This window comes from Gossypium arboreum, chromosome 4 (assembly GCF_025698485.1).
Source record: "Gossypium arboreum isolate Shixiya-1 chromosome 4, ASM2569848v2, whole genome shotgun sequence".
Classification (NCBI taxonomy): Eukaryota; Viridiplantae; Streptophyta; class Magnoliopsida; order Malvales; family Malvaceae; genus Gossypium; species Gossypium arboreum.
Genome location: NC_069073.1, coordinates 38,160,265 through 38,180,165, shown reverse-complemented (window position 1 = coordinate 38,180,165; position 19,901 = coordinate 38,160,265). Strand labels below are relative to the sequence as shown.

The window sequence follows — 19,901 nt, the reverse complement described above, 5'->3', positions numbered from 1 at the left end:
ATTTTTAGTCTAGACATTTTTACGTCTGGTGATAGTTAGAAGAAAACGAGTGGATATCTCAACAATGAGTCATTCTATTTTCTCAAACTGTCTGTTAACCTACCATTGTTGTAGTTGGTCTCTGGCTTTGGCGAATGGGGTTGGGAATTAAGCTTGAATGGAGTTATAAACTTCAACATCTGGTGCGTAGGTACCAAAATCTAAAATAGGAATTGTAAAAGGGTTTGGAAGAAGATTACTTGGGCGTAGGATAATGGCTAGGGTCTAATTGTCAAAAACAGGTTAGGAAGGTGGGACAAAGGGGAGGTCACCACCACCAATAGCTATTACACTTTTAGAGGGGGTTAAATCATCGAGAGGGATCAAAATATTTCTCCATTTCTTGAAGATGGGCCCAACTTGAACCGAAGTGAAATCTACTTCTTTTGGGAAACAAATAGAAAAAGTTGGTATCTTAGCTGGTGCATCGAGGTTCACGTAGATTTTTTTGTGCCTTTGGCCCTAGAAACTCTGATTCAACCTCTAAAACGAATTTGGTTTGCATCTACTTCAATTTCATAGCCTAAATCTCTCGGATTTCATCCATCTACTCATTTAACATGTACTCGACATCTTGTAAGCCACTTAGGCAATTGTTGCACATGTGCCCAATCATTCCACAATTGATGCATGTATCGTGTGATTACATGCAAGTGTGCACGGTCGTACAAGTAATAAGTAGTAAGTAAAGTTATCGCCTCTACAAGGACAGTTGTGCAAATTATTTGCAAAGTTAACTATAAACAATTTGGAAGACAATAAGTAAAGAAAAATATTGTCTATGAAGTCGAAAATAATGTTAAGGATGTAGTTAGATTTTAAATATTCACAAAATAAAACAACATACCTTGAAGAAAATAATCACAACAGAAAGATTAAACACAAGATTTAATAAAACACAACATGAATAAACTAGAATAAATTTTTAACTTAACAAGAGTTCATTGGAAATCATAAAAGGAATATCATAAAGGATTGTAGCAATATTAAAATTCAGTAAACCAAATTTCAATTAAGGTATGGGCTTCTCTTGAAGTCGTATTATGTCCCTAAGTTTTTATGCATATGTCTATGTCAAAACTGTTATAGTATGCCCAAAAACTAATCATGAGATAATTGTAATTACATATTTGTTTTACCTTGTTTATTAATATAAGGCATTGTCATTATTATATTAGTTTCTTTTTTGTGTATATAAATAAATTGAATTGTAATGAAGTCCTAATAAATATATGATTATTCTTAAAAGGTCATTAGTCAAGTATTTTTTTGGGCTCAAACAACAATAATGCATTGAGACTAATGTGTAGTTGATTAATGACAAAGTGCTGGTGTTGGCACTGTCATAGGGATGTCAAAATCAATACATGAGTATGTGTTAGAGAACAACATATTGGACTGACCCACTATGAGTATGTTCCTTGGATTATTATGCAATAGTCACAACATTACTCATAGTGGTAACTATGAATACGATTCTCAGACTTGAGATCATCATTATCCTAAAATCAGGAGTCATATATTTTGATACAGTCAAACGTCTTCCATAATAGGTTGTACTGAAGAGAAAGATGTTGGATATGCCACAATCTATATAGTGGGATATAGTTGATCAATATAGGATCCTACATAATGAGAGCAATATCTTAGGCCACTTGATTGAATGAGACTAGAAATGCATAGCCATGCTTGAATAAGTTGATATAAGATATCATAATTATTTGTTTATTGTAGCCTACTCGAGATATTAAGAAACATGAGATTGGATTATGCAAGTGTGACTGTTCCATGACTTGTGTCCAATCTAGATATAAAGGACAAAAGGATGCAATACATGAAAGGTTTATCACAAAAAGGTTATGTCAAATTAGGACTTCTTGTAACTTAGGTAGCAATGATGCATTGCTAGATGTCACTCATTGCTTGTATTATTAGAAATGCTATAATATTACTACTAACATTACAAGAACCTACAGGGTCACACCTTATAGTTAAAACGAATAAAATCCAAACACAGTTGGTATTGTGGTTAGTTTTCATATGAATTAAATTAATTATTAATTTAATTTAATTTTATAGTTAAATATTAAACTAATTAAATGTACAAGTTTGTTGTACACAAATAGATAACATAGTTAAAATTAATATATGAATTTGATTCATATAAAATTTTAACGAATATAGTTTACCAAATTATTATAATAATTTATAATTATGATTTTGGTCAAACATTTAAACATGGTAGTTATAATTCTTTTTAGAAAAATATAATGTTTTTAATGCTTTCCATATGTTCTCTTAAGGATTATTCCGTTTTCGATATATGGATACCAAAAATCTTGAATTAGGAAAAGTCTATTTTAAAAGAAAATAAGAAAAAAAGTCTAGCAGTCAGTTCGGGAGATTTTTTTTGGAAAAGTTTAAGGAGAGTTTTTGTCATTCGTTTTGATATCGAGTGGGCTACATAGAGGTTAGAGCGTTTTTGTTGTGACTTGGAATCGACATCGAATCAACAACATCCTTTCATCGGTTTTTCAGTAGAGAAGGTATGTCTTCAATCTTATTTCAACTCATTTTATTCCTCGTACATGGGTCCATGGCTGAGATTCACTGGATACCGGTGGTCCCAACAAAAACTAACCTAGGAATCACCTTTTCGGGCATTTATACATTTTATGCATACAACAAGCATCTTTCGATATCAACTTGATATGCACCATTTAGGTCTTTTGTCTATTAAACATTACCTTTTCTCATATTAAACATTTAATTCGTTAACCTGCAAATGTTACTCATACATTTACAAGTTTTAAAATGAATTAAACCTAAATAATAAAACAATCATTTGCAGAAAATACTCAAAATACAAAAACCTATTAACTCAAATCATGATTCAAACTTATTCTAAATAAACAAAATTAAGTCATGCATTATTAAATTGAAAACATAAAGATGAGATGCAAACTTGTCTTTCAACACAAAAAACATCAATTACTAATAAAGAGAAAAGGAAGAAGAGTAGTCGAGGGGGGTTATCCACGACCAATTCACAATAAGAAAAGAAAAAAGTTGAATTCCGAAGGGTTATTTGTGACTACTCCTTATGGATTCTTATGGTGGCTCTCTTCCTTATCTTTATATTAAATCACCAAAATGCTCTCAAGTAATCTCTCTCTGATTACTCTTATTTTTAGCAAGTGAATTGCCTTAATTTGTGGCAAACGAATGTTTAGCAAGCTATGAGAAAGACAAGAACACTCAAAGGATGTTTTCTGAAAACTGATATGTGTTTATGAATGAAATGAAGCATCTTTTTATAGCCTTTTAGCCCCCGACGTCCCTTTCTATTTTTAGTAAGGGAATCCTTGATTTCCTCCCCCTTGGTGTTGTTTCTTAATATGAGGAAGAGTGGGTGGACACTTGCTAATTTTAGAAACGAGGTTGACTTATTTTTCTCTTTGTATGGTCGGCCTTTGAATGGCAAAAGGGAAGTGATTTTGACTGTTATTTTTAGCAGGGAAGTGGACGATTTTAAGGCTTGATTTAATAGGAAAATTTTTTGATTTTATTTTATGGAGAATGGGGTCAAATTTTCTATTTTTGAGAGATGAGTGGTCGGTATGGAGTGCTAATTTTAGCAGTGGGTGTTGCCATTTTATTTCTTAGAAAAGTGGGTAAATAAAATGATTTTGGGCCTTCAATTAAACAATATTGGGCCACCATGTAATTGAATCTAGAACAAAGTCATTTTGAACCCTACATGACTGCCTATTGGATTTTCCAACTATACCTGTTTAAGACCAAAATACATCCAAAATTCTGCTATCCTTTCCCTTAGCCCAATTATCGCTAAAAAATAATAAAATAGCATGCATTTAATATAAATTTCACAAACTTAACACATTACCATAGAAATTATAAAGTATTACAAAATTGAGTATAAAAGTGTTATTTCTTTACTTAGAATTAGCATAAATTGTACATAAAAGAGTGCTGAAATATCTATATATTTTAGAGTTTACAATGCATACTTACAAACATGTTCAAACCTAAAGTAGACCCATTGTTGAACACCATCATCTCACTAGATGGTACATCCATCTATCAGGGGGTGCCAGAGGTTGATTTCTACTCTAACTCTTAGGAAGAAAATGTTTCGAAAAGTATTATCATGCTCATCAACTTGCACGACTCTTCTAGTGATTCAACCAAGTTTGATGGCACAAAGGATTTAAGGTACTCTAAGGGGAAGCCCCAGATTTGGATCCAAACTGCCAAGGAAGTAAAGAGTTCTCTAGTGGGAGTGGTGTTAGAGGACTATTTGGCCACCATTAGAAGGGCTCCTTCAATGGCATATAAACCTTGTCTAAAGATTTATTGTAGGTCTGCCATGTAGTCGAATCTTAGGAAAAAGAAGTTCCCACTGTTAGAGTCCACATGCACTCTGCCTCATATATTCCATACCCTGTTGATGATTTCTTCTAGTAGATGATGGTCAGAACATCTATAATCATGCATGCAACCAATAAGGTAGTGGCTCAATTGCGCTCTACTTACATCAATTTCTTGCTAGTTGAAAGAGATGATTAAGCCTCTTTTGAGAGCGGCATTCGCATGAGGATGTATTTCTGCTTAGATAGTATGTTGCATATTAGAATTATCTTTAGAAGAGGTTCTAGACGATGCACTATCAGGTCCTCGATAGGGCTATAAATTAATCGAGCTTGAATGAACAAACCTCTGTTCATGTTCGTTTGTTTATTTTCAAACTTGTTCATGTTTAGTTTGTATTCATTAAGAATTTCAACTTTTTATTCATGTTCGTTTATTTAAAATTATATGTGTTCAAGTTTGTTTGTTTAATGTTCAAGAACATGGTCATTTAACTTAATCGAACATGTTCACGAACATTAAATGAATATGTTCACGAACATTAGATGAACATGTTCACGAACATTAGATGAACATGTTCACGAAAAATGTTAATAAATAATAAACAAACAAACAATAAATAAATACATATGCACACACATATTGTTTAGATATAAAATAGTTAAATATAAATATTAATAATTGTTGGGGATCGACCTGATTAAGCAACAAGTAACAAATAGCATAAGAAATTGAGAAATTGAACACATAAATTTAACGCGGAAAAACCCTTCCAAAGAGGTTAAAAAATCACGGGCAAAGATAATTTTACTATAATGGAAAAAGAATGAAGAGTACAAAAGGTGGAGATAAAAACTAAACCCTCAAAACAAAAACACAAAATTCTCTAAATGTGTTATGAGTTCTAATCTCTAATGGGTATATTTTCTAAGGTTGTAAAATAACCTATTTATAGGCTAAATTCATAGGTCAAATAATAAAAATAATAATCTAGACTAATCAAAGTTTAATTGGAATAATAATAAAAAACAGAGTTTAACTGGAAGATTATTTCTCAAATTTGACTAAAATAGGAGTCATACTTAACAAATCTCCATATTGACTTATATTTCCACAATGCTATATTTGCCAAAACCCGCCACGAGCCTATCTTGAACTATGTGGGGAATTAACTGAGTTGAATTTGTGCTTAGAAACTGGAAGACTTCTAGCCTTCGACTTGTACACTACCAAATCAAAACTAACCCGGGTTTGATTTTCACGAACACAATGCCTTAACTTTTTCAAAACCTGCATCCAAAAGAGAACTTCTTTTCAAGGAAATGATCATAACTTTTTCCCTCCTATGACCAAGTTGCCTCCGCTCCAAACAAGTTGACTTCGACTCTGTAACAAATGAGGGATGTTCAATTTCAATGGTCATTGTAGAACCTTCTAGAATATAATAATTGCTGGTTCTTTTACCTTTTAACAAAATGAGAGCTCCACAAGATACTTTAATGTTGCTCAACTTGATGTTGATTCTGCATCCTTTCAAGTCTAAAATACTCAAGAAGATGAGATTCTTTCGTAAATCAGGTACATACCTGACATCTGACAGTGTCCTAATCATCCCATTATGTATCTTGATTTTAACAGTACCAATACCAATTTCCTTACTAGACGAATCGTTTCCTATGCACACAACTCCACCTTCAACCAAACTGTATGTGGAGAACCATTCTCTATTGGGACACATGTGGAAAGAACATCTCGAATCTAGGATCCAATCGGACATAAGTTTAGAGTTATCGCTCGTTGACACTAACAAGAAATTAGCACCAGCTACATCTTCCTCGTTACTCTTAGCAGCTCTTTTATTTCATAGCTTATAACAATTTTCTTTGACGTGACCTAACTTTTACAATAGTGACACATTTTGTCTTGCTTCTTTGATGCTACCATAACGGAAGCTTGCTCATCTGCTTTGCTATCCGAACCAAACTCATTATCGAGTTTGTCTCTACTCAACTAATGACCCTTCAAATCTTCGAATGAGAGTTTGTCTCTGCCATTCTCTGCCATAAATTAGGGTTTCCCTGAAAGACTTGTATGAAGAGGGTAAAGAGCACAATAATAGCATAGCCTGATCTTCATCATCAATCTGAACATCAACATTCTTTAAATCATTTAAAAGAGTAATAAATTGACTGATGTGATGTAACAGTCTGATTTTGGGGCTAGTCGAAACAGTGGTTCTGAGACCATAAATTTGAAGTCGGGAACATTATTTTATTATTATTTTGGAGTCATATCATGTTTATATTAGTGCATGAAAAATTTCGTGAATTAATTTTGACGTTTGTGAGCCCAATTGTGAAAAAAGGACTAAATCGCATAAAGTAAAAAAGTCTTAAATTGATAGCTAAGGGTGTCAAATTGCCATGTATCATAAATTGAGGGGTCTTTAAAGTGAAATTAGGTCATTAAATAGGTGATGGCTGACCGTGAGACAAGGAAAATCAAAATAGTCAAATATTAGGTGAAGTTGGTGACTTATTTTGACCAAAAAAGAAATAAAATAAAAGAAAGATGATATCATCCTATTTCCCCATTTCTTCTTCACTGATTTTTTCAGCCATCTTTGGGGGTTTTGAGCTTCAAAAATCTCAGCAACCTATTCCTCTTGCAAGTAAGTGATTCACATACTTTTTGTTGATGATTTTTGCATTTTTCGACCCCTTGAAGCATGAGCTTTCAAATGAGGGGACTATTTTGAAAAATGGTTGAAAGTCTAGGGTTTTTCCATGAGAAAAATAGGTTGTTTTCTGAAATTTTATGGAAGAATATGAGTCTTGGTTGTGAAATAAACAACTTTTGTGAAGGGATTTCTTATGAAAACCCTAATAGGACCATTTTGTAAAGTTTGTAAAATAGATAGTAATATTGTGAAATATTGGAAATTTGGGTTTGTCATAAGAGAGATAAATGGTAGGTTAGGCTTGGATGATAAGGAAATTTGACAAAAATCAATTTTCGGACATAGGGGTAAAATGGTTATTTTGAAAAAGTCTAGGGGCAAAATGGCCATTTTGCCCAATTATAGATTTATTGAATGCCTAGATCGATAAAATGATTAAATGTGTGAATTTTGTTATTATAGATTAAGAAATTCAAAATCCAAACTTAGACCGGGGAAAGGCTAAGCAAATTGATTAGACCGACTAGTCGCCATATTTTGTAACCCGAGGTAAGTTGTATGCAAATAACACAACTACATTGTCATTATATGTGTTGAATTGATTTAGCATGAATTACTTGATTGTGGAAATGAGAATGTATGATGACGATTGAGATAGTAAAATTCTTTGTTGAACCATAGGAAATAGATCGGATATTCATGCCATGACATACGGGTTATTGTGAGCTAGTGTAAGACATGTCTAGGACATGCATCGGCCACATTATGAGAGACAGTGTGAGACCATGTTTGGGACATGGTATCGACATTGAGACGAGAGCTAGTGTAAGACATATCTGGGACATGCATCGGCCTCGAGATGTAAGCCAGTGTAAAACATGTCTGAGACATGCACTGGCTACGAGATGAGCCAGTGTAAGACCATGTCTGGGACATGGCATTGGCATCCTACCCCATGTTTGAGGCTTAATGAATATCCGGTAGTGTTCCGAATGGTTCAACGATGAGAGTTATGGTTTAAGATCATGAGAAAAGTATAACTATGTTGTGAGTGATACAGGTACATATTATATATATATATATATATATATATATATAAGATGAGAGTTCGATATATGGTATATGATGGGTATTGGATAGTGATGAGTAAGTTATGCTTACGCCTACTTTTGTATTAAGAGCATGTTGTTAAATGGTAAAGTTGCTGTTATGTATTTGTATGCTTCTTACTAAGCTTTATGCTTACTCCCCCTCTTTTCCCATTTTCTTATAGTGACGCCTAAATAGCTAGAGGATTCAACGGACATCAGAGGCTACGATCACACTATCATCCGAAGCACTAGGTATAGTTAGACTTCTTATTTTTTAGTATGGCATGTATATGGCTTAGACTTTATTGTTTTGTGTCCTTGAGAAATTAGCCAAATGTGTGGCTTGGGTTAAATCCTTTCATTTTGTATAAGGCCATGGATAATGGTCCATATTCATTTTGATATTGCGTAAAAGATGTTACTTTGTATGGATGAGTAAATTTGCACAATTGAAATATTGTCTATTGTGGTTGTTTTGGCCATATGATGTGCCATTGTATTGGTATAGAGTGATCTTATGCAGGTTATGTAAGTAAGGGTGGCAAAGAGGCTTGGTAAATAGCCTTATTTTGTCCACACAAGTAGGCACACGGGCGTGTGTCTAGGTCGTGTATGACACATGGCCAGCCCCATGGGTGTGCTGTCCGGCCGTGTGTCCCCTATACGTAAAATATGCAAGCCAGTATGCATGGTAGTAAACACACGGGCAGAGACACAACCGTGTGTCTCAATCGTGTGAAGGGCACACCCTAGCATATGGGCGTGTGCCTTGGCCATGTGGCCCTTAAGGATTGCTGACATTAAAAACAGAATGTCCAGATTTTTACACACGGGCTAGGACACGGGCGTGTCATGGTCGTGTGAAGGACACGGGCCAGGGACATGGGAGTGTGCCAAACCGTGTGAAAACCCCTGTAGGTGTGAATCTAGAATTAATTCCACATAGGTGGAGGACACGGCCCAACAACACAACCATGTTGAAATGGTCACAAGGGCGTGTGCCCCTGTATTTAGTAATATTTTTCAGAGTTCGTGGGAGGATCCAAAATATTCCCGAATGGTTTTAAATGAACGTTTAAAGCCTCATAGGCCTTTATTATGGAGTTTTGATTAAGATCGGAAAAGTTTTAAATTTGACCTAATTATGGTGACCCGGAACCGTGTGAATGTATGTGTTCAAGTTAAGTAACGCTTCGTATTCTGTCTCGGCATAGGGTACGGGCGTGGGGTGTTACATGTGATCTCTAATAAGCTCACCTTCGTTCATGCGAAACATAGATAGACGTTTCAATACTTAACGGTTAGCTAAAGACTTAGTTGCATAAAGAGTTTCTAACCTTTTCTATAAGGCGGATAAGATCTTCTTCATCAATACCTTCTGCAATACCATATTCGTGAGGCACAACTGGATTGCAGACCAGGCCATTTCATCAAGCTCTTCCCATTTTGTTAGATTTAAATTCTCAGGCTTTTTCCCGACAACAACCTTTTTCAAGCCAGTTTGAACTAGAATTGCCATTATTCGAACTTGCCATATATTGAAATTTGTGACACCATCGAACTTCTCAATTTCAAACCTTATTGCTGCCATCTCTGAACAGGCTGATATACAAAAATTGAACTAACTCTGATACCACTTGTTGGGGATCGAACCAATTAAGCAACAAGTAAAAAATAGTGGAAAAAATTGAGAACTTGAACATACAAATTTAACGTGGAAAAACCCATCCAAAGAGGATAAAAAACCTCGAGCAAAGATAATGTTATTATAATGGCAAAAGAATGAAAAGTACAAAAAAATGAAGATAATAACTAAACCCCGAAAACCCGAAAACAAAGAACCCTCAAAATGAAAATACAAAATTCTCTAAATCTTTTATGAGTTCTAACCTCTAATGGGTGTATTTTCTAAGTTTGTAAAATAGCCTATTTATAGGCTAAATTCATAGGTCAAATAATAAAAAAATAATCTAGACTAATCAGAGTTTAGTTGAAACAAATAAACGGAGTTTAATTGGAAGATTATTTCTCAAATTTGATTGAAATAGGAGTCATAGTTAACAATAATTATATTATAAATGAAAAAAAATAAAAACCAAGATAAATTTATTAATATATACTAATGGAATTTTTATAAGAAAATATCATTAATAAATAAACGAGTCAATAAATGGAGTTTATAAACGAAAAAATAAATGAGCTTTTAAATGAGTTTGTTCGAGAATATAAACGAACCGAACATACCTCTTTTTGTGTTTGTTCGTTTATTAAATGAACATAAAAAATTTGTTCATACTTGTTTATTTAGCTTAATAAACGAACATAAATAAATTTTATATGAACGATTCACGAATAATTTATAGAACATTATATTCATTTACACCCTAGTCCTTGGTAGGGATCTATCCATGCAAGTTTTAGGGGGATATAACTTGAAGGAAGATTCAAGAATGAGGAAGGAAGAAAAAGCGGGGGAGAAGCCAAAAAAAGGGGTTGAGAAATTGAACTAAAAGAGCTAGTTTTCTAGCGTTTTATGTATCGTTTTGTCATGATGGCTTAGGAAAACCCAAATGGTGAGAAAAAGAAAGAGTAAAGAAATAAAGGGAGGAGATGAAATGAACAATTGTGATAGGGGATAGAGTTATGATTAGATTAAAGGGACAAGGGGAGATAAAAGGACGGGGTGAGAGGCAATAATAAGGAGGGAAGTGTTGGAAAATAATTAAAGAAGGAGAAGTAAAGATTAGATGGAGAAGAGTTAATACAACAGAGAAAAATGGTTGCGAAGAGGATGATTGGGGAAGGGGGAGGAGTAAATGTAGAAAACTAATGCAATGTTAGAGAAGAGAGAAACGAAAGAGACCAACAGACGAGAAAACACCAAAGAGTCCAATTGACACCGACGATCTAGGAAATAGCCTTTAAGGGATTGGCTTTTCTAAGAGGTTATTTTAGAGAGGAAGAAAAACTTTTGTATTACCTTTCCTAAAATATTAGTTAACATGCATAATTATACTTATTTGAATTAAGTTGAAACTCAAACCATGTGTAAAAAAAATTAAAAAAATAAAAAGGAAAAAAAATGAATAGATAAACCAATAGGAATGAAATTCAAAACGTGGGCTGGATCCGAACCCGACTAGACCCATCATGTAAGCTAGTGAAACTGCACGAGACAAAAGTAAAAAGAAATGAAAGATAAATATAAGGACCTAAATCAGACAGCTAATTGTTTGCAGTTGTGAGAAAGTGAACTATGGAGAAGCAATTAAACTAATGCAACATGGAGAAATCCATACCAATAAGAAACGGAGGAGAAGCACAGACATAATACAAAGTAGTGAATGGAGATCCGAGGCTGAAGAATATGAAATGATTTCCAGTCCAACTGCCTTTCACAAGTCCAGAGCTATGGTGGAAACAGAAGCTACTGTCAAAAGAAAGAAAAGAAGGAGAAAGAGAAAAAGGATGAACAATTGGCTTAAACTTTCACAGTTTCATCCTCATCACCCAAATCCTGTAAGTGGGTTTGTCTTTTTGTTTTTCTTACGAATTTTATTTCTCTCCCTAACCTTAAAGATTTGTGCCTCTTTGACTTTTTCTTTAAAAAAATGGGTTTTCCAAAAAGACCGAGGAAAATGAAGGAAAGAAAATTATGGGAAGTGAAAATGGAATTTAGATTGTCTTGCTTCTAGTTGAATTTAGAGTTCTTTTTTTATTTGAAATCAAGTTTTTTTTTATTATTGGCTTTCAATTTTATGCATATGATGAATTTAGCTGGAAGCTGGAAAGCCTGCATTTGACACAGAGCAGGCTGGCAAAGATCAATGTGTAAGAACAGTGGAAGTATCAAAGTGGGATTTCATTGAAATATCAGATAATGTGCCACAGAAGCTTGCTGTCCCTTCATCTCTCTCTCTCTCTCTCTCTCTCTCTCTCTCTCTCTCTCTCTCTCTCTCTCTCTCTATGTGTGTGTGTGTGTTTCCAGATTGGAATGTTGAATTAAAGAATGCATTGAACCAACATTAAATTTTTCCTTGTGGACTAATCTGAGTTATAGTTTAAAACTTTGGTAAATTTGTGGGCCTTCAGGTTGATATTGATGTTAAGGAAAATAAGATGATAGAAGTTGTACAAGCAGTAAAATGTAGAACAGAGGGAATTGGTGATAAAGCAGGCTCTAAGGAGGCCAATGATATGAGTTCCTCATCTTCGGTGGATGATAGTTTGATCTCGAATATTAGCTCTGGAACACGCATCGGAGATATAGTGTCAGCAAAGGGTACAATAAATGTAGATGGTGAGATGGTCAGAACTGAGCTAAAAACCTTTGCAGCAGAAGCAACTGTAAGTGGATTAGCTTTTAAACCCTGATTATTGGGTCACAATATTACAAAATTCTGTATTCGAATAGTTGCTTCACCATGAATGCAGTGATCTCTTCTCCAGGTTAAAAAATAAAAATGATTAAAAGCATGGATCTTTATATTTATCAAGATGTTTTATGGGGTTTCTCATCTTTTAGGTTGATGCTGGAATGAAAGAAATGCATTCATTGAAAGCTAAATGTGTAGAAACTGTAAAATTACCCGGAAAATCAGCTAAGAGCACTGTGCTGCGAAACCATCATGTGAGTTGAGTATCTGTATACAAATACTGCTTCAAAACATTTGGTTTCATGAAAGTGTAACAAAATGCAGCTTCGAAATATTTCCTTGTGATGATTAGTTATTTGGTTGTGCATTACTTTTCTAGCAGAAACCAAGATATTTTGATCCTCCAAACAGCAGCTGGACTAGGTGTCTCAGTTGCGGAGAAGATCATCCAGCAGCAGAAAACTGTATGCTGCAAAAGCATGTGAAAGCATGCTTTCTCTGCAGGTGTCTTCGGCATATTGGAAAGCATTGCTCACAGGTTTCGTAGTATTTACCTTACAATTCCCATCTTAACCACCTGATGCCATCATAAATGACTATAAGAATTGATAATGTATAGAGCTTATAGGTTACAACTGAATGATAATGAATTTAATAGACTTGATCAAACAACAGATGAATTTGATAACTGGGTGCAATTTTAATTTCGAAATCCTTAGTTCCCAAATTGTCATAATAAGCATGAGCACTGCTTATAACAGTATTAACTGCTTAATGGTTTTCCCTAAACCCCAAGTGTTCTTTGATAAGATCTTTGGGTTGATACATCATCCTTGAAAATTTAATTGTTGGTTTTAGAGATAGAGGATCTTAGGTGACTGAAACAACACTCTTGATATTATTACATTACTCTATGAGCATACTTTTTTTATCTTTTATTGTTTTTTACCCTCCAACCTTTCCTACCTTGGAAGATGTCCTTTTTCATTTATGGAATATGGTGTTCATTTTTATGAGGTTTCTATACATGACTTCTAATAGATTCAACCTTTATATTTTAGCAGGGTCAATATTGTTTTGTCTGCAGAGGAACGTTTGACCAAGCCAGTGATTGTCCAAAGAAACAAAAAGAAAACAATTTGAATTATAATGTTTGTTTGAGATGTGGAGATTCTGGACATGATATGTTCTCATGTAGAAGTGATTATTCAGCTGATGATCTCAAGGTCTTCATTGTTTGTTATGCTTTTACAAACCACCCCTTTTTCTTGTAAATATTTATCCTGATATTGTGTTTCCATTTTGATGGGGAAGGGGGATCTGAATCTGACTTATTAAAAAGGAGGAAGAAACATACACCTATCATTGAGCCAAATGCTCTTTTTGTTCTTCATCCTTGTTTAGTTTTATAAGAATACTGATTAAGTATGCATGTGTAAATTACAATCACAATGATTACTCTGTTGTGAACAGAAGATTCGTTGTTACATTTGCAATGACTTTGGTCATCTCAGCTGTGTCAAACTTCCAGATGCAAGTCCAACAGAAGTTTCCTGCTACAATTGCGGCCAGTCTGGCCATTTAGGATCTGTAAATCCAATCTTTCCACTCGTTTATGGTTTAATTTATGCCTGTTTTAGAAACATATTTGGTGTACCTTATTGTAAGCTATTCTACTAGGATTGCTCAAAGTGTCCCAAAGTTGTTCGGGGCTCAAAATCCCCTGCTTTATGCTACAGGTGCAGAGAGGAAGGCCATTTTGCACGATCTTGCACTCTCCCTAGGAAGGTCTGTTTCAAAGATCCTAAGTTCATTTCTGCATGTGCGTGTGTACAATGGCCTTGTTTGGTTATCCATATGTGTAAAGAAACACTCTTGCAAAGAAACTGTTGATTATTTTTGGCACATCAAATGATGAAAAATGTTTGTTCTCGATGAATCATTTGCAGCATGCTAGGAGAGTTCATGCCGAAACGAGATCGGTGGGGTCTAGTTCTGCTCCTCCTAATCGTGGACCTCAAAATGATGCCAAGGGTGCAACACAAGAAAGTCTAATCGTCAATATCATTCCATAAAGACGGAGGTCATTATTAAGCTTTGACTAACCATCTCTCAGGAGAATCAAGGCAGAATTCATGACAAAATCATGCAACGAGCAGCCTTTGTCTGTAGTAATCTATCCCTGCATCATGGACTTCCAGGTTTAGAAGTGTACAATCTCAAATTTTGGTACTGAGGATCAATTACCCTTGAAAGACTGAAGGCTGAATCCAGTGAAGATTGGCAGAAGGGACACACTCTTAGAGGTATGAAGCCAAGATCCACCGGAATTTGCTTATAACACATTTAAACTCTCTGATTGAAAACTCCTTACATATAACAATTTGTCCTCAAAAGATAAAGAGTTTTCTGTCTTTTTGATTAGTCAGTTTATGCTTTTTGTCTTGTATATCAAATACTGGCGGAGGAGTGGTTATGGCTGTGTACAACTGCAACTGAATTCGGATACTTGCTCGTTCTTAAAATAGAGGGATCCCACTCTTAAATCAGGATTGTCAATTTATACCTGATCAGCTTTAGAGAGTCGTGTTGCATGGATTCTCATTGCTGACGGTCTTTAAGACTACTAAACCTCCATTTTCTCTCTGGTAAAGACCAGGATACATCAAAAACTGAACTTCCAACTGAAACAAGCCAAACAAGATCAGCAGTATTAGGACGGGGATTATTAAATCAACTTTTGTAGTATAGAGTTCCAAAAAAAATCATCTTTCATTATCTGTAGATTGAGAGATTTATGTTCATAAAACATATAAAATTTGACGTTGATGAACTGCAGTCTCTTCCATTGTTAATGCAGGTTGAAAGGCTTGATTTCAATAGTGTTAAGGCCTTTGTATTTAACTTCAAACACAAGTTTGTACAATTGCTCCAATTAATATTTTTTCTTTGTTTCTATTGGCTGGGTTAGAAATTCATAACAACATAATTTCATCTGCTCAATAATTGGAAAAACTCAATTTGATTTCTTCCTTTAATTGTCTCTTTTTTAAGTACTAATTATCGGCACCAGGCAGGGCGATTTAATGTGGTCAAAACTACCACATCAAGCACTCTCATCTCTTTGTTTGCAGCAAAGATGAAATCAACAGCTTCAAACGATGGCAAAATAAGTACAGCATATGTAACCAAAACAGGATATGCTTTCTTCAATAACATCTCAACTTAAATAACGGAACATTCATATTATGTCTGGAACATAAAATAGGTAACTTATAAAGTACTGAATGAAAAAACAAGTGTCCACCGCCATGGTTTATGCGAACTCCTACCAATTCCTCAACGATTGGCCTTGGCAACTCTCTCGATTTCGTCCTTCTTCTTGATGGCATAGCTGCACAAACAACGTGAGAATGATGAAGCAAGCAGTGGTAAATAAATGGGATTTGCAATAAGGACAGTTCTAGTTTCAAAGCAAAATAAGGTTCAAACATGGGAGTTCAAAGGCTGTTATTTACCTGTTAGATGATCCCTTTGCTGCGTTAATAAGCTCATCAGCTAAACATTCAGCGATAGTTTTAATGTTTCTGAATGCAGACTCACGAGCACCAGTGGTGAGGAGATAGATGGCCTGATTCACTCGACGAAGAGGAGAAATATCAACAGCTTGACGCCTCACAACACCAGCAGAACCAATACGAGTAGCATCTTCACGAGGTCCACTGTTATATCAACAAAAAATCAACAAAGATTATCAAAGATTGATCCAACAAAGATAACCGAGAATCGGAAGATGTTTTAATTAACATCATCTGCTACTTTAAAGATTAAAGTCAGCTAGTGATACATTTGAAAAAGGAAATTCTTAAAGGTCATATAGGCCACCTGTTGATAATGGCATCAACAATGACTTGAATTGGGTTCTGATCAGTCAGGAGATAAATAATTTCCATAGCATGCTTCACAATCCTGACTGCCATAAGTTTCTTTCCATTGTTTCGGCCATGCATCATCAATGAGTTTGTAAGCCTCTCAACAATGGGGCACTGAGCCTTTCTAAAACGCTTAACTGAGTACCTCCCAGCAGTGTGTGGCACATAGGTTGCATGCTTGGAAGGTTGAACACCAATGTAGTCACTCAAAGAGATATCAGAAACCTAAAATAGATAAATCATTCACATCAAGGACCAGGGCTAACAATTGTAGTTATCAAAGGGAACGGAAAGTTGAGGAATCTAATTCTTTCGAATCTTCAGGAGTCTTTAAGCATTCGAAAGACAATCTAACACGATCATCTTATCCAAATAATCTAACCTAAAATTAACCAATTTCTTACAAACATGAAGACAAACAATTAGGATTAACATAAATTGTCAATCTGAATATCAGTAACATCAAAGACAACAAGTAAAATCTTCAAATCAGAGAACAACAATATAGATGTTCAGTCACAACAAGATGATCTAACAAATAATATCAAGTTAAAAACAACATGAACGATTCTCTATGGAAACAGAATCCCTGTATACAATTAACTAGTCCTAGTAGATCCACTCGACTTGAAAAGACCAAAAAAGTAGAGAACATGCTAAAACGGAACATTTCATATATAATCTAGAAAAAACAAAGCCAAGAGAATGAAAAAAGAAATGTATGCATAGAGAGGCAAAAGATGGAAAAAGAAAAAGAAATACTTGAACTTCCTCGAAGCTCCAGCGATTGAAGAGCTTGACGTCAGGGTGAGACTTGGTTGGGTCTTGCAGTGAGGCGGTGGCAGGGGCTGCAATGGCTGTCGCCATACCTATGATAGATGCTGCAAACAGAGAGAACCGAAGTGCGCCTGAAAGAGATGTGAGCGGAATGAGGAAATTAGAACAAAGGCCATTCTCTTATAAATCTTATACATAAAAGGTGACATTTTGATTAGGGTTTCCGGCTTTTTAAGTATGGTCCGCACACGTGGTTGTCGTTTTACTTTCTTGGGTAAAGTATACCAACCGTCCCTAAATTGTATTTAAAATTATGTTTCAGTCACTCAACTTCCAAAGTTACATAATGGTCACTTCAGTTATTGAGTTATTATATTTTGATCACTCGTCTTATAACTTCCGTTAAAAAGATGTATGTTAATTTATGAATTAATAGCTAATTTAGCTTCTAAACCAATATTTTTAGAATCGAACTAGTAGTCGAACCAATCAGGCTACCAATTCGATTGGTTCAATTAAAAAAATATTAAAAGTTCATAAAAAGTAAAAATAAGGTTCAATCACCGGTTCAACCGGCTTTTAGTTGATTCAACCATCTGTTTCGATTTTTGGTTCAATTGGTCCAATATTATTCTCCTGATTGGTACCCTAACTAGTTTTTGGTCTAAGCCGATCTAGTTCAAATATCATTGTTCTAAAACTATAGCTAAACCATCATCTTGACAATTTTAATATTTTTCTATAGCTAAACCATCATCTTGACAATTTTAATATTTTTCTTAACAATAATTCTAAAAATAATTTTAAAAAATATTTAAAGCAAAAAATTAAAAATAATCAAAATTTATAAAAGAATATTAATAAAATTTCTAGAAATATTATAAAAATCATAAAAATTTCCAATAATAAAAATTATTTAAAAATTATAAAATCATTATTAAACAATCTTTTTAGGGTTATAAGAACTTTTTCTAGCGAATATGATAAAGCTCTTCAAAGAGCTAGTGTTTTCAAATCCAAGAATCCAATCTTTTTTGTTATAATGCATCCTTCATACATTAACCTTGGTTGAAAATGGTAAAAAGCTTTAATGAAACTTGCAATAGCAAGATCTTATTGTTGAGCCAAACCGACTTTAAGTTGATAAAACATGGGGATAAGATTATGAGTTAGCTTGTAAAGTGGCAAAAGTATGATGGTTTTAAGTTGACAATTAATGAGAAAAAACAAGGTGGCATGAAGTTAGGAAATGTGGCATGAACTTAATTGAAACATTATTTATAAATAAATAATATTAGTGAATAAAAACTATAGCAAATTAGATTTGTTGAAAAGGTTTTAGGCGGCTTATTAAGCCTATAAACATGTAAGTGTAGTGTGTGTTGAGTGTGTATAAGCAAAATAATAATAATAATACAAGAGTGAAAAATAGAAGTGTGTGTGGTTGAGTAAGTGGGCGAGAATTGAGAATAAAGAACAATACTAGCAACAACTAGTAAACAAAGGAAAGTTTATATATTAGTTTTGTTGTAATGACTTATTTTATTGAGTACTGAAATTATTTTGGTTTTAGTGTCCACTACACTTCTAATGAGTGTTACCCAAGTTAGATTTGTGCTCACTTCATGATGGTGAATATAATTCAATCACAATTTTCAAAATTAACGAAGACAAACTATGGTAATTGGAGTATTCAAATGAAGGTTTTGCTTGGATCTCAAGATTGTTAGATATTGTTGAAAAAAGATATGTCAAGATAGAAAATGTTGAAGCAAATTTAACAAATGAAGAGAAAAGAACATTGAAGGAAGATCGAAAAAAGGTTAAGGAGTTATGTTTTAATTTTTAATGAGTTAATGAATGAACCTTTGAAAAAGTTTCAGATGGGAAGCATCAAAGAAATATGGGTTATTTTGCAAAAATCCCTTTAAGGAGTCAAAAAGGAAAAAGGTACGTCTAGAATCACTTAGATTTGAATTTAAGATGTTAAAAATGAAAAGTTCAGAGAGCGTTGATAACTACATTACTTGAGTGAAAGAGTTGGTGAATGAAATGAAATGAAATGGAGAAATTCTTGATGATTTCAGGATAATGGAAAAGAATTTGCAATAGTTGACACGTAAATTTGATCATGTGGTTCTCTCCATAAAAAAATCAAAAGGTTTGTCACAAATATTTATCAATGAACTTGTGGGTTCTCTCCAAGCCCATAAGCAAAAAATAAAGCAAAATGAAGATACTAGAAATTTGGAGTAAGTCTTGCAAAGCAAGTTATTCGTTAGTGAAGGTAGATCTAGTAGCAGTGATGGACAAGGAAGAAACAATCATGGGGGATACCGTGAAGGATATATATGTGGTAATAGAAGTGGACCATGCAAACAATCATATGATATAGGCTATACAAATGAAGAGCATTAGATATATAGTCGTGGACGAGGATTTAGAGGCTAAGGTCGAGGTAGAAACAAATTTTAGCAAGGAAATATATTTTAAGTTCAATATTCTAATTGCAATAAATATGGTCATTTTAGTTACGAATGTAGATATGCTCCTCAAGTGGAGAAGGGAAATCATGTAGCACCAACTAGATAATAAAAAATGTGGAATCTAGTGT

The 19,901-nt window shown here is 34.2% G+C and overlaps 2 protein-coding genes across 11 annotated transcripts; one reads left to right on the top strand and one right to left on the bottom strand.

The window, feature by feature from the left end:
- Positions 1-11,371: 11,371 nt before the first annotated feature.
- LOC108460425 (uncharacterized) lies at positions 11,372-15,967 on the top strand. 10 transcript variants are annotated; one of them, XM_053027149.1, is made up of 9 exons: positions 11,372-11,721; positions 11,980-12,033; positions 12,295-12,549; positions 12,728-12,832; positions 12,961-13,116; positions 13,640-13,804; positions 14,052-14,168; positions 14,259-14,366; positions 14,528-15,967. In XM_053027149.1, exons 1-9 carry the CDS (start codon positions 11,479-11,481, stop codon positions 14,651-14,653), a joined length of 1,329 nt encoding a protein of 442 aa, XP_052883109.1. In that variant the 5' UTR covers positions 11,372-11,478; the 3' UTR covers positions 14,654-15,967. The 10 variants fall into 10 exon arrangements, with proteins under 10 accessions (XP_052883109.1, XP_052883108.1, XP_017615407.1 ...); XM_053027148.1 differs by having other exon boundaries at positions 12,958-13,116; XM_017759918.2 differs by having other exon boundaries at positions 11,373-11,721; positions 13,643-13,804.
- Positions 15,783-17,494, bottom strand: LOC108460427 (40S ribosomal protein S5-like). The gene is made up of 4 exons (XM_017759922.2): positions 17,273-17,494; positions 16,464-16,735; positions 16,097-16,300; positions 15,783-15,972 (listed from the first exon to the last, which is right to left on the bottom strand). The coding sequence occupies exons 1-4, from the start codon at positions 17,375-17,377 to the stop codon at positions 15,918-15,920; spliced, it is 636 nt and encodes a 211-aa protein (XP_017615411.1). The 5' UTR covers positions 17,378-17,494; the 3' UTR covers positions 15,783-15,917.
- Positions 17,495-19,901: the final 2,407 nt, after the last annotated feature.